Source organism: Parambassis ranga, chromosome 9 (genome assembly GCF_900634625.1).
Source record: "Parambassis ranga chromosome 9, fParRan2.1, whole genome shotgun sequence".
Classification (NCBI taxonomy): Eukaryota; Metazoa; Chordata; class Actinopteri; family Ambassidae; genus Parambassis; species Parambassis ranga.
The window spans coordinates 14,793,161-14,807,449 of NC_041030.1; the positions used below are offsets into that span (position 1 = coordinate 14,793,161).

Consider the following 14,289-nt stretch of genomic DNA (forward strand, 5'->3'; position numbering starts at 1 on the left):
GTATGCCTTTCTCTTTCTTTTTTTTTCTCTTCCTCCCAAACTGAATACCTCCATTTCTCTCTTTTCTGTTTTAGGATTTCCTGCAAATGTTGCTGCTCACCTTTCCCGACATGGAGAGGTATGCAAGTTAATTCTATGCCTTGATACATTAAAACATGCATTTGAATTAACGCTAAAGTAGCAGTTGTATGGTTTTCACCTAATTACTTTACCAGTCCTTTTGCTGTGTTTCTTTAAGGGATTAGATTTGTTATTAAATTAAATGTCAAATACATGAGTATGTGCTGAGTTGGCTTCTGAATAACTTGGTTCTGCTATGGAAACATGGCCAGCAAAAGCTCCCAACACAAATCCTGTTAAGTGAGCAGTCTCTTCCACTCTGGTATTAATTGAAGTGTAAAAGGATAACTGCTCCTCCTGCTCTCCTCCTCTCTAATTTTCTCCGTCTCTCCCTCTGCACTCGCTTAATCATTCAGTTCTCTATTTCTGCTGATTGCCTCATTAACCTCTTCTTTTGCCCATCTCTCTCCGTCCCTCTTCCTCTTCCTTGTCTGCCTCACACAGTCTCTCCCATCCTCAGCCCTTCTTTTCTTCCACCCCTTTCCTCAGCACCCATTTGTCCACTCTGAACATTGTCTTTTTGCCCTTTCTGTCATGTGGAGCGTGCTGCTGGACTAGCAGAGATTGATTGAATTAAACAGAGGGAGTTGGGCACAGTCAATATTTGGACCTGATGCCTCTTTCAGTAAACAGCTCACTGGTACACATGGCATATATGTGTGTTGCTCATTACCAACACATATTTAAACAAATAATAAGAAGCTGATGTTTTCCAGGCATCGCAGTAATAGCATAGTCATAGCTCCTGCGTCACAATTAAGATGAAAAATGTAATAAAGTTTCCATTGTGAACATGAGCGAACTGGTAGATGCACGCCTCATGTACTCCAGTGAGACATGAAGCTTATTTGTCTCCAGTCCTATTATTAAACAGTATTTGAAAGAACCTGCGGTGTATTAGCTGCATTAACCTTTTGTTTGCCACATAGGAGAAGTATGCTGACGTAACCCCTTTAATCCCACTTTATGGTGTCTTACTGCTGGTGTGGCAGATGTTTAGTCTTTATATACTGTCTGTGGTTGAGCTCCTCATGCCAAGACCTGAAGTCACTGATGACACTTTTAATGCCTAGTTTCTGAGCAGATTGGGGCTTTATTGAGAGTATTACTTCCTCTAGTACAGCTTAGAGTATAAAGAGGTTTTTATGAGCTTCAGTTTACAGAAGGACCTCTTCCCATCAGTGTACCTAGCAAGCGTACAATACATGAAAACTTTGCTAGTGTACCTCCATGCAACAAAATCTAAACCAACTTTAAGCACACTGATAGCAGTGATGACTCTCATTATTGGTCAGTTTGACTGTTAGTTCAGTCAGTAAACATACAGACCTTCATAACCTGTGCACAAACTGCTCCAGTTTGACTTTGAGCCAAGTCTGAGCTGATGCAATAGTAAACAGTGGCATCTTCTATGGAGGCATTTACTGTAAATAGTAAATTATCCAAAAAAGGACTCTAGTTGTGTCAGTTGAATCCATGCAATTATGTTATCAACAATCCCTAATGGCTACGTCTTGGTTTTCCGATATGTTTTTAATGGAATGTGTTCAGCTTCTCTTTGTGGTACCAGCGGTGAAATAGTTGGGAAGGTTTCTTGAATTTCTTGAGCAGTGCAGCAAGGCCTGACTTAATACATATTGTAATAGAAAATCCAGCTATTATATCAGAATCTTGCCTGTGTCCCCCTACTTATCTATGTATAACTCATATACAGTCATACATACTCAGCGTAAATACAATTTCTGGTCACTTGAGTGAAAAATGCACAAACATTTTTGGACAAATGTGAAAATCACTAATTGCTCTTCACTTAGAAAAGCAGAAAATTGATTCCTTCAGTGTTAATGGGAATGCTTCATTACAAAATAACCTTCTTAATGGACTGAATGTCAGTAAAAGCCTCAGGGCAGCCAAGAGTGGAACTTTTCTCTAAACACAGACAGGTAGGATTGATTGTGCAGTGAAGGGTGTCACATGTAGTTACTTTTTGATTGTGTGTGTACGTTGTGTATTCGTTGTGTACTTTACAGTTCTGAGTGGACTGCTTGTGAAAAAAATTGTTTGCATACACATTTGTCTCTGCAAGTCAGGCGTGTCTGTGTGTGTGTTCTGGGCATAGCGTATGACCATTTTCATGTGGAAACCATCCACGCTGTCCTTCTTTTTCAGCTCTGCACATACTTCTGTTGACATATTTGCTTACTGAACATACACACATAGAAATCCACTTCATTGTCTGTACATGCCTGTTTGCTTGTCCTTGTATAGGAGGGTGGGTGTGCCCCCTTTTTGTTTAAGGTGTTGGCCTAAAACTGAAGTCTGCCATGACCCTAACAATATTTTTTTCCCAGAGCTGTGTTTTCATAGGGTGTCTTGGGCAATAACAGCCATTGCTATAATAATAGAAATAATACTAACACTTGTGCCATTGTGTTCTAGAAAAGGCCTCACCCTCGGTGCTATTTATGCTGACTGGCTTGATCGACCGGGAATTCCAAAGGTATGAGGACACTTTTCGTATTTTCTGTCCATTTTTTAAAATTTGTTCCAAATCCAGAATTTGAAAATGTTGCTGCGTTGTTCAGTATAATTAAAGTATAATAAGTAATTACTTTAACGATGGGTTTTGGCCAAAAATGATCAGACCACTCATCTATGTACATCTACATGTGATCTTTTCTTTCCACTACACAGTTTAATCCATTAGTTTAGTTGGTGTCCCTTTTTAAAGAGCAACAATATTCAATAACTTGATTATCTGCGTTTGAATCAATTTTTAATTTAATGCCGAGAACATCTTCCTTAGACTTTAGTGTAGTTTAACATTTGTCTAGATCTCATTCAAAGCCAGCAGTCTTGTGTGTAGTTTCTTTTGTGTTATGGGGAGGAGTGCGTGCTCTTAGATGACACCAGCGGCACAACATTTGTCTGTGTGCTGAACAGCTGTAAATAGCTGTGTAATAGCACTCCCATAATGAAAATGATGTCTCATATTAGAAGTAAATAGCTGTCTGCACATAAATACTACAGGTTAAATGGTGTGCGACTGTTAGCCAGTGGGCATTCACAAACTATGTTTAGAGATAGCAGCACTACTTGAAAACATTTTTGTAATTTTTGTGTGAGTTTATGTGGGGATGATAAACATAGCTAGATCTTTAAAAGAGAATTGTGGAGTTTATTTCATCATTGTGCTGTTGAATAGCTATCATTGTCTGTGTTACCAGACTGTTACTGTATCTTGACAAGGTGAGTGGCACTGCTCTGCCTCTGCCCTCCAACAGAGAAAAAGACCCACTGTCATAGATACTTGGATTGCAGGGCTATTGTAAGGCATACACACTCACACAATCAATCCACTTTAACAGCTTCTTCAATTCTCCCCATCGCCATGGTAACTGATCTTAATTACCACTGTGTGTATGTGCATTTTTCATGTGTGTCTGTGCTTGTGTGTTGCTGTCTGGGAACCTTCACCTTCTAGATTATGTGATGATGTAACTGGAGCCTTTCAGGGGGCCTCTCAGGGTGGGAAGGACACTATGGAGGGACTGCTCCACTGTTTTCTCACACCTGATTGGGTGACAGCTGAGTGTTCTTGCAGAGGATTTTTTCCCTCCCCCCCTCCGTTTGATGTGCCAGTCACTGCCTAATAAGATCAGCCAGATCGATTGAAACCTTTCACAAATGCAAGTGGTTGCGTATTATGTACACAAACACATTTTTAAACCCTCTCTGTCTCCCTGCCTCCCATCTATCCATCTACAGTGTGCTTGAATTGGAGAAAGGCAGGAAATGGTTTGGCCTAATAATAAACAATGACATTCACCAATCCTGGAGTAAGAGATGTGGAATGAGAAGGCCAGCCTATTTTAGACCTCATAGTTTAGATGAGTAAGCACCCCCCTTTGGGATGATGGATCTAGGCTACGCAAGGTTTAAATAAAGCAGCCTGACACTCCAACTTTAACTTTAACTAAAACATTTATGTCTTTTTTGTGCTTTAGTTACTAATAAATGACAATCATCACATACTGCCCATTGGTATGTGTGGTATGTGTAAGTGTATTTACTCAGTTCTACTTTAGCATAAGTCTATGACTCTGGTGAACTTAAATATTTTGACTTTGACCGACATTTATATGAAAGTGAATGGTACATACAGAAAGTGTGTCAATTCCTGAACCGATATTAAAACCCTTTCCACTCCACAGCCCCCAGGTGCGCCATTTTAAAGCTGATGCCTTAAAAAATAGGCTTGGTGTGGAAGGGGTTAATATTGGATATCGGCTCTGATTTTGCCTAAACATCTGGCTTGGGCTGATCTATTCACTTCAATTCTGTGTTTGCAACATTGCTACATCAACAAACACATACAGCAACAGCAGATTTAGCTGTATGGAGGTATATTTCAAACTTGCTCTGCCAACAACTTCAATGGGTACTTAAATATCTGTAAATAAATTGTATTAGATTCCTTTTATTTACTAAAATATGCCCAGTAAGTATATAAAAGTATTACTTTCCAACCAAAATACTGCCTGTAGTGCAAAAATGCATCAAAATCATCTACTTTAATTTGAAGGATTGATACGATTTATTTTCTTCGCAAGTTAGAGATATAACCTGTGAACAGTTGATTATTGATCCACTTGAGAGACATAGACAAAGGCGCGGAGTTGGAGGTAGACAAAGGCCTTGCTATTCAGGGAATGATTGTCTAGATCTAGGCAGCAAAAGAGCTATGTGTGGTATCCTGTTACACAATGCCAATTTACTGCTTCAACACTCGCTACATTCTATACTGCCCACTCTAACACCTCCCTCTCTCTCTGTACCTCTCTGTCTGCCTCTCTCTCCCTCCATCCTTAGCTTTTGCACACACACACACCTTCATGCTATTTCTGCTGGAGTACTTTTGTATAATACGCATAGAGAAGTACTTAGGCATGCAGTTATAGTATTGAACTTTGTGTGTGGCTATGGTAACGCTAACAGCTGAAAAGCTGTGTGTGTGTGTAAATGTGTGTGAGAATGTCAGTGGAGTGTGTATTGAGGCTGAATTTGATGTGCCGCTTCTGTATGTCGCTTGTTTGTGTACATGTGTGTCTGTCTCCATCTTGTCCTCACCCCACACACACACACACACACCCACCCACCAACACAAACACACACACAGCCATCATCTCTCTGTTATGTGATACACATCACTCGAGTAGTGGCTCTGCTGAAAGCTTTAATAAGGTGAGAGAGTAAGTGCTGTGTGTTTGTGCCTACTATCTGCTCTCGGCACGTAGGTGTGTGTTTGGATGAATGGCTTTACATATATGTGTGTGTTAGAGGAATAAAAGGTGACTGTCCATTCTGTGGTTGCTTGTAAGTCAGGTGATTTTTTTTCCCTTACTTCACCTCCCCCTCCTCCCTTTTCTCTCCACTTTCCTTCTTTCTCTCATCCTCCAGAGTCAAGTCGCGAGTTTCCGTCAGAGGAACAAGTGATAGCACTCCCACCTCCTCCCTCTCCTCCCACCTCTCCTCTCTCCCTCCCCTTTCTGCTTTGCTTGAGCTCTCTCTCTCTCTCTCTCTCTCTCTCTCTCTCTCTCTCTCTCTCTCTCTTTCTGCCTCTGCAAAGCATTCCACTCTGTCCTGATTACTTGCCCCCGGCTCACTGCTTTCCCTTCTTCTGTGTCGTTCAGTGGCTGTCTGAAAGGAGTGCTGTGTGGTCACAAACGAGGCTGGTGGAAGAAGTCAAAGCAGAGGTAGGCAGCAGCGCTCTTTCCTCCTCTCCTCTCTTTCCCTGTCTCTTCTCATCTTCAGGGAGTGGCAGACAGACTCAGGGGCAGCTCTAATATTTGAAATATTGCACCTTAGACTGCTTGATATGATTGTCATCTGATTCTCATCAGTCTGTTTCCCTTCACCAAGTTATCCTGACACTGTTCCTCTTTCCTGCTTCTTCCTCCCTTTTCTTCTTCTTGTGTTATTGCCATGCTTTGTTTCACAGTGTTTGATATCATCTCCTATCTTTACCTCTCTTGCACTCTCTCTACGTCTCTTTCTCTCCCTGTTTCAGTCTCTCCCTCTGTCTGCCTCTGAGCGAAGTGCGGCACACAGCGCTGTGCATCTGTTGCGTGTAATTCTGTGCTGCCTATCAGATTTCCCATAAAGCTCTCCTGTTGTTCTTAATTGCTTTGCCTAGATTTTCCATTTCTCCCATTTAGCTGTCTTTTAAGATAAATCTTAACCAGGGAAGAATGTTTGTTTAAGTCCACTTTAGAAATAATTGTTCCACTTTATGTAAGTGTTTGGAAAGCTCACTAGTAGTTAATAAAAATGCTGTGTGTATTTATATTTTGCACTGTAAGTGGATGTGGAGGAGAATAATTGCTGATAGTGATTTTCTTAATAGAAACCTGTGTTGTAGGGAGTTGCTTCACTCCAGGCTCTGTTACAGCAACATGCTTCGACTATTACTCCGTTGTCTCAGCCAGCTGTTTGTGTTGGTTATGTATTCAGCACGAGCAAATAGTTTAAATTAATTTGAGTGAGATGGAGCTCAGCCCGGTGTAACTTGAGACAGAAAAGTCAGTTTACTTTTTTTGCTGATGGATGTGACCACTTGCTCTAACTCTCTCTCCTTTCTGTCTCTCTGCCATCATTACATCGTCTCTTCTGATCCTCCCGCCTTCACGCTGTCTTCTCTCTCAACTTTGTTGTCTCCCCTGTCTACCTCTACACTCACGTTCCCGCCTTCGCCACCTCACCCCCTTCACATCCTCCCTCCTGCAGGTTGTAAAATGGATTCTCCTCAGTCAGAGTCATCAGGGGAAGGGCAGAAAGCGGAAGAGAATGGAGCCCAAGGTGAACTGCAAAGAGGTAGGAGGTACTCCACTTTATTAAGACCTATGTACCTTCCCTCTACTTCTGACTTTTAGACGTCTTCCCTTCTCTTTTGGAAACCCGTTTCCTCTTATAAAGTAGCTCTTGAGCTTTACAGTTTTTGTGTTTGTCTGACAACACAATTATCCCCAATTCTGTGTACATGTTGTGTCTGCAAGGACAGACTACCCTGTACTTGTTTAAGTCTGTGTTTATGTTGTGTCCTCCGCTCACATATTTAACCTTTTAAGAGCTTGTATACATCACATGCTGTGTGTGTGGTCACAGTCAAAGTGTCTGTGTGGGGGGGTGGGGTAGTTGGCATCTGTGTTTGTCTGGATATTCAAGGTTTTGATTTGGCCTTGAACCTCCCTCACATCCTTCCTTCACCTCCCATACTTCCTGTCAATTTGCCAACATTTACTACCAAATAAAATGGTGGACAAAAAAAATCCATAAAACAACGCAAAAAAAATTGGGGTTTTGCCCGTGTGTGTGTATGTGTGTGCAGTGTTTAATTAGGGCTCTCTGGAGACGGCTAATCCCCTCCACCCACTAATTGACACACGCACTTGCACACGCCTGCATCATTAATGAACGCACACTGATCTATAAGCCGCAGAGGGCCAGAAGTCATTAGTGAGAGTAGAGGAGCTTTTATATATCACTTGCAGTATGCTCAGATGTTGTAGGACTGTTGGAAACATTTGCAAAGCCACTCATCTTTTTGTACAGAACATTTTATGTCATGAATAAGTTAGGTAAGTGCCCGTCAGTGCACTCAAAAATGAAACACTCATTTGTTGCCAAGACTATTGTATATATCCACTGACTTTTCACGGCTTCAAGTTTTCATTTGTACTTGTTTGTAATATAAATCAAGCTGTTCAAAAACTAAATATTTATGTTATATGAACTCTGTTATTTATTTTACCTTTTTTCAGCCATTCCTGTGAATGAAATGCCAGAGCAGCCCCCCCTCATTACTTAACTGCCTGATACCTACCGTCTGGCATATTTACAGCGTACACACACATACACACTAACACACTTACTTCTAAGGGGCAGCAAAAGGGCCTCTTCCTGTCGGGGGCAGAGAGTGCTGAAATCAGCCTCATGAAAGAATAGCCAATTACTGTCCACTTGGCCATACACAATAGTGAGAAAGAGGAGGGAGGGACGAATGGACGGACGGATGGAGCGAGGGAACGGGGGGGGGGGGGGATACAGAGGAGAGGCGGGGGGGGGGGGGGGGGGGGGGGGGGGTCAGCGTTTGAAGTTACACCATAAAAGCCATCCTGAAAGGAAACACGGAGTGATCCCTCCTCTCCCCTCTGTCCCCTGCGGCCCGGCCCTCTCCTCTCTCCTCCCCCTGCGTCTCTGTCCCCTCCCTTTGTTTCTATGAACAGAAAGTGCCCCATGGACAGACCAGGTGTATTTTATATTACTCCTTCATGTACTTCAAACAGCCCCAATTTCTCCTCATCTCCCCCTCCTCCCTTTATCCGCCTCTCCTCCCTTTCTCTTTCCTTCCTCTACCAGCCTGTTGCAAAGCTATAAATCACTCAGCAGAGTGATCAGCAAAGGCAGGGAGGAAAAAGGTAGAAAAGGAAGACATAGCTGGTGTGAATCAGAGATGAAGATGGGAATTAGAGACAACACTTGATGCTGGTGCTGTGAAATGTGTATCCCTGTATCCCTCATCAACTTGCAGTAAAAAGTGAAGTACATGTTAGCCACAAACTGATGAGCCGCAGTGGAAAATGCAAGAATTGGTAGATGATACTTTAGGTAATAGAAAAAAATGATGACTGTATGGAAAGAGAGCAGGCACAGGTAGAAAGGGAAAAGAAAAAGAGGCATTAAGACAGGGATTTTGTTGGAGCTAAAGATTGAAGCAAAAGTGAGACTAGTTGTAGGTTAGTGGTTGATGGTAGTGAATTATTTAGGTAAAAAAAAGAGCAGAATGGATGTATGGATATGTGAGAAATGAGAATTTGCAGGACAGACGTCAGAGGATGTAAAGAGTGTTTGGGAGGAGATGGTGAGGGAGGGAATGGAGAAGGTAGGATTGTTAGTGGGCAGGAATTAGCCTGAGCCAGTGTCGCATTTAGCACAAATGACATCAAGGATGATTAGGGAATATACACACACACATACACACAGACCTATAGATGCAAGCAGCGGTATGAGCCAGACACCCCCCACAGAGCAGCCCCAGATCTGGTCAATTTAATAGAGCCAAAGTTTATTACCAACTTCCCCTCCGTCTTTGTTTCTGTTATTGATTCACAAGCATCTTAGTGTGCACGTCTGGTTGTTGTTTTTTTGTTTTTTTATTTGCGTGCACGTGCAGCTTGTGTGTAAGTGGTGTGCTCGTGTCCAGTGTGTGTGGAAAGGTCTGTAGAGGGATATTAGTCACGGCCGCGTAGTAATGGGCCTCATTTTGCTCTCATTTTCATCTGCGGTCGCCGTAATGAGGGGGTCCATCTGCCCCTGCTGATCAGGACAGGAAACCCTGTAGGGGAAAAGGATTGTGAATAGCTGGAGATCTTGGCCAACTTTTTGTTGCCAGTGGCATACTTCTCTGCTCTTTAAGGATGCTGTTTGTGACTTGTAATTAGTCTGGTTTTTATATCAGTCCACTAGATATTAAAATGCCTCAAAAATGCTCAAAAAGCACCATAACATGTTCAGTAGTCTCAGGCTTTAGGCCTGTGGAATGGGTTTAATAGAAGGCAGATGCAGCGAACATTATTTTAACTCTAAAACGCACGCAAAATTAAAAATTGTATTCTGATCTGTTGATTTTATATCTCTTTCTGTACAGTATAGTCGATGCAGTTTGACACGTTGCAGTGTCTTTGGTGCAGATGTGATAAGGCTCTGTATATAGAAAGTGTTTACACAACTCTTCCCCTGGATAAACAAATCCGGGAAATGGTGTAATCCTGAATTCTTGTCATTCCAGCTGAAATTGTTGCGCACGCTATTTTTAACTTTACAATGTGCACCTTTGTGAATGTAAAAACGCACGATTATCATGTTCATTCTAAATGGAACGGACATCATCATGCTGAATTCTTTTTAACCAGGCCTTTGTAGTATTAATTGCACAGTCTAAACATATCATTATGCGCACTCAGTCTCTCTCACAGGCTGAGCAGGGAGGCTCCGAGTGCTGTATCTCTTGATGAGGGACATCTGTCTGTGTGCCACAGATGCAGCGAAATAGGTGGACAATGAGTCAGCCTCCATCTCAGTGTCACTCTGTCACCTCATTTGCACCCACATGGCAATCTGTACTTTCCTGACTGACTGGTATTACGGTGAAAGCACAACCAATCACGTTCATGTGTTTGTGGCTGAGAAAATGTCAACAATAGCAGTTTTAGAGGAACTTCCTGTCTTAAAACAGCACTTCAAACTGTTTGCTGTCATCTGTACGAGGCTGGATTCAGGTACTTATCAATTAAAATTGATTTAAAGGCATTCTGTTTACTTACAAGGAAATATATTATTGAAAACACTACAAGAACTATTCTTATAAAAAAAAATACACTGCAAGTTTCATTTTGGAGCTTGTCAGTTTACCCCATTGCTCTGCCATTGTTTCCATTTTTTTTGTTTTCCATTTTGTGTTCAGATCAAAAAGCTTGAGAGCAGCTTCTAAATGGACCTTGCAGTGCTGGTATGCCACAAGGACATAGCTTCTATTTTAGGAGATAATGTAAACCCACGAAGAAACGAACGGAGTCTGAGTGGTGACTGAAATCTCTTGTGTTCTAATGAGGTGCGATGTTGATGGTTCGACGGGGGGTTAGTGGTAGTGGTAACTGGAGCTCCTGTGGGAGAGTAAACAGAATGGAGGGCATGATCAAAAGCCTCTTCTCTTGGGTGGGGTTTGCAGGTGGTGCACATTACTCTGCTGTAGTAGGAAGGCTTCTGTAAATAGAGGATGGGGAAAAAAACAAGAGAGCAATGTGCAAATTGTTTCAGTCTGTGTTAGTTGGCACTTTGTCATGGCTTTGACTGTTGTAGTTGTGGAGTGGGACATTAATTTGAAGAAGTAAAATGTGAGAATTTAAATGTTTGTGTGTAATGAATTGCCAGCCATAAAATGAAAGCGTTGTTTGTTTTTATCTTGCAGTCTAACTCTTCTCGTCTTTGTTTGGAATTTGACCAGTACCCATGAAATAACGCATATCCGTTGTTTAATGGTGTTTTTATGGCATCACTGTTGTTGTTTGATTCAGTCAGACGTCACCATGCTGAAGTACTCAGCCATATTTGGTAACTCCACCTCTGTGCAGTGTTGACACGGACACATCTGGTTTTCACTCATCTCTAATTTCCAATCTCTCCTGGTCTAAACTACGGTCTCCTCTTCCTTTCCCCTTTACTCTTTATCTCTTAAACCTTTTCTTGCTAGCTCTGTCTTAGTCTTTCTGTTTCTCTCTCTCTCTCTCTCTCTCTCTCTCTCTCTCTCTCTCTCTCTCCATGTGATTTATTGGCAATGAATCAGGGATGAGGGAGTACGCCGGAGGAGAGATGGGAACATTCAGGGAAATGGCTGTTTCCGGCCAGACTTCACATCAGGATGGGAAATGGTTGGAAGAAAAGTGTGCATGCTCTTGTGTGTGTGTGTGTTTCTCCATCATCAGCTAAGGGCTGCTCTGGTCCACTGTTGTGAGTTTCAGTCCCTTAATTGTCTGTGCAGTGCATTCAGTGGAAAATAATCTATCCATTGCTGTTGGATGGATGTTTAAGTAGCACCATGACTGGCAAAATGAAATTAAAAAGGTCACCACAGGTATATGTAAGGCTGTTAATGTCTGGTGGTGGTGTATGTAACTCTTTGTGTCTGATTCATTCATTATCTCCTTAAATACTATAATGGGAAGCTAGAGGCTGAGTAGTTGTTCATGTTTAGATGAAAACGCAGATTGTAAAAGGTGGTCATGAGAAAAACAGAAAAGAGCTGCAAGGTGCCATTAAAAAGTTTACTTAAGGCATGATTATCTACAAACCAAGTGGAATTGGTCATCTTTATCAGGTTTTTTGGAGGTTTAGCAGGTGGAGCTGGAGGATGTATAAGTGATAATGGTTGCTCTGGTCAGTCTGCTGTTGCTATCAAGGACTGTAAGATTGATCAGACTTATCAAAGAAAGCTTTGGTTGCATGGAAGTGAGGAGTACCACATATTTCAGTACATTGTCTGTGCAACCAAAACATAATGTAGAAAGGTGGATAGAACACATAGAACCAGAGATTTATACAATGTATGCATACATGACTCTGACACATTAGATTGATGTGCAACAAGGACACTTTATAGCCAAAGAAAATTGGATCACTGCCTCTCTCTCCTTCCTTTGAGTAGTCTTCAAAGCTTGATGCATGAAGCCAGGCAAGGAACTGGTGAAGGAGCAACAGCAGGAAACAAGAGGGAAACACTTGGACATCTAAAGAGACAATAGAGCTGCAGCTGAAAAACAACAGATCAATAAAACTATCTTCCTGGATTTGTCATCTTCTGCAGTATCTGTTGTAGAAAGTGCTGACCAGCAGGGACAGGTTATGTGGGAATCAAGGGATCAGTGTGGCAAACAGCTGCTGTTCGATTCACAGCCCTCGCATCTGACTGTCTTCACATCAATAAGCTGTTGATCCAGCATTAGAATGACAATGACAACTTTTACAGTGCATGTGTGTGCTTGTTTTATCTACCAGGAATTTAAGGATGCACTATAGTTTAACTCATTCTATGATGCAATAGAATATTACTATACAAAACATATAAAATGAAAATGTGCACAATGTCTGTCAAATTGCACGTGACAAAATCGGTGAGCTAAAACCAAGTCATGCTGTTTTACTGTGATTTGTGTGACCAAACTTCCTGGCAGCCATGCTGACAGATTAAAACCTGTATTTTTTATTTGTGCTGTAGTAAAAGTTACAATTGTGCAAGTGTGAGATGGAAAGATTTAGTGTGTGTTTGGAGTTGGGAGAAGACGAGATGACTCCATTTGTGTCACGTTAATGAGACAAAAAGAAAGTGAGAGGGAGAACGTGCCTGTGTGTATTTGTCTCATTTATCACTCAGCAGCAGTTCTGTTTTCGGGGTCATTTGAAGCTCACAGCCTGTCTCATCTCGTCAGGGGGACTCCCTGCTGCTTGTGCCTGTATGTGTATATGTGGTGTTTGTATATATGTGTGTGTAAATGAGGAGGATATACAGTAGGAGGGTGTGCATATAGAGATTATCGGTCAGGGTTGACGATGCTGGCAAGCTCATGACAGACATAAATGCTCAGAAATACCACTTAGACTGTTTCTGTGGAGCACATCCATGGAGGTGTGTGTACATGTTTGTACTATGCTTGTGAGGACACTTTGCAATATAGAGTAAAACATAATATTAACCCATATTTGTCCTAGATACAGACTCATGTTTGCACATGCACAACAATGCAAATATAATGTAAAGCAGCAAGTTGTGGTGGAGAGTTCTGGGGCGTGGGGTGTGGTAAAGGTGGTGGTGGTGGGCGGGGTGGGGGTGAGAAGTAGTCATACAGAAAGTAGCTCCAACAAGCTTTTCACTGAAGTGGTCAAAAAGAACACGCACGCTCACATAAACACGTGCACATGTACACATGCATTCTGAATCCCAGAAGCATTTGAGTGTCATTAAAGTGCAGCTGTGTTTGTCTTTCCAGCACACATGGAAAACACATCAGGGATGGAGAGAGAGAGGGAGAGGGAGAGACAGAGAGAGAGCAGCCCCCTGAATATGTCTGCCATAATACGTACAAAAACAAGCAGCACAAAAGTCAGACAAATGCACATTGTTCATTTTGGAGTCCATTCAAACACTGATTTAGACATTCAGCGTAATGCAGCGCTGTATAACAGCGCAGAGGTCGCAGTATTAAAGCTGGTGACACTTCGGCCAGATATTTAGTGTAGAGTCATGTTCAATATTGGGCCGGGCTATAAAATGGAACTTGCTTTTCAGTGGTGGGAAATGAATCAATGCTTTTCACATAAAACCTGATTTAGGCATCACCTCATCACTTTCATAGGTACAGTACGTAATGTTGTGTTTGTGTGTCCGTGTGTGTGCGTGTGAATGCACCGGGCTGAGTGCTAAAACATCTGTCTTTCCTGGTAACGACTGGGGGAGCCGACTGCGCCCTCAGACAGCTCTGACGCAGTTAGCCTTGTCAAAAACACACACTGGAGATACACACGCAAAGTAATTCCGGCTGTATGCTACTACTGTAGGCC

General features: G+C 42.1%; 1 protein-coding gene across 4 annotated transcripts in view; it reads left to right on the top strand.

Moving 5' to 3' along the window:
* Positions 1–14,289, top strand: part of aopep (aminopeptidase O (putative)) — a 68,310-nt gene that overhangs the window by 31,184 nt on the left and 22,837 nt on the right. For 3 of the 4 annotated variants that reach the window (XM_028414922.1, XM_028414921.1, XM_028414923.1), the window contains exons 11-14: positions 75–118; positions 2,560–2,620; positions 5,814–5,876; positions 6,907–6,993. In XM_028414922.1, coding sequence (XP_028270723.1) covers positions 75–118; positions 2,560–2,620; positions 5,814–5,876; positions 6,907–6,993 — 255 coding nt within the window. Of the gene's footprint in view, positions 1–74; positions 119–2,559; positions 2,621–5,813; positions 5,877–6,906; positions 7,001–14,289 lie in introns of all 4 variants that reach the window. The other variant, XR_003671283.1, reaches the window with a different exon arrangement.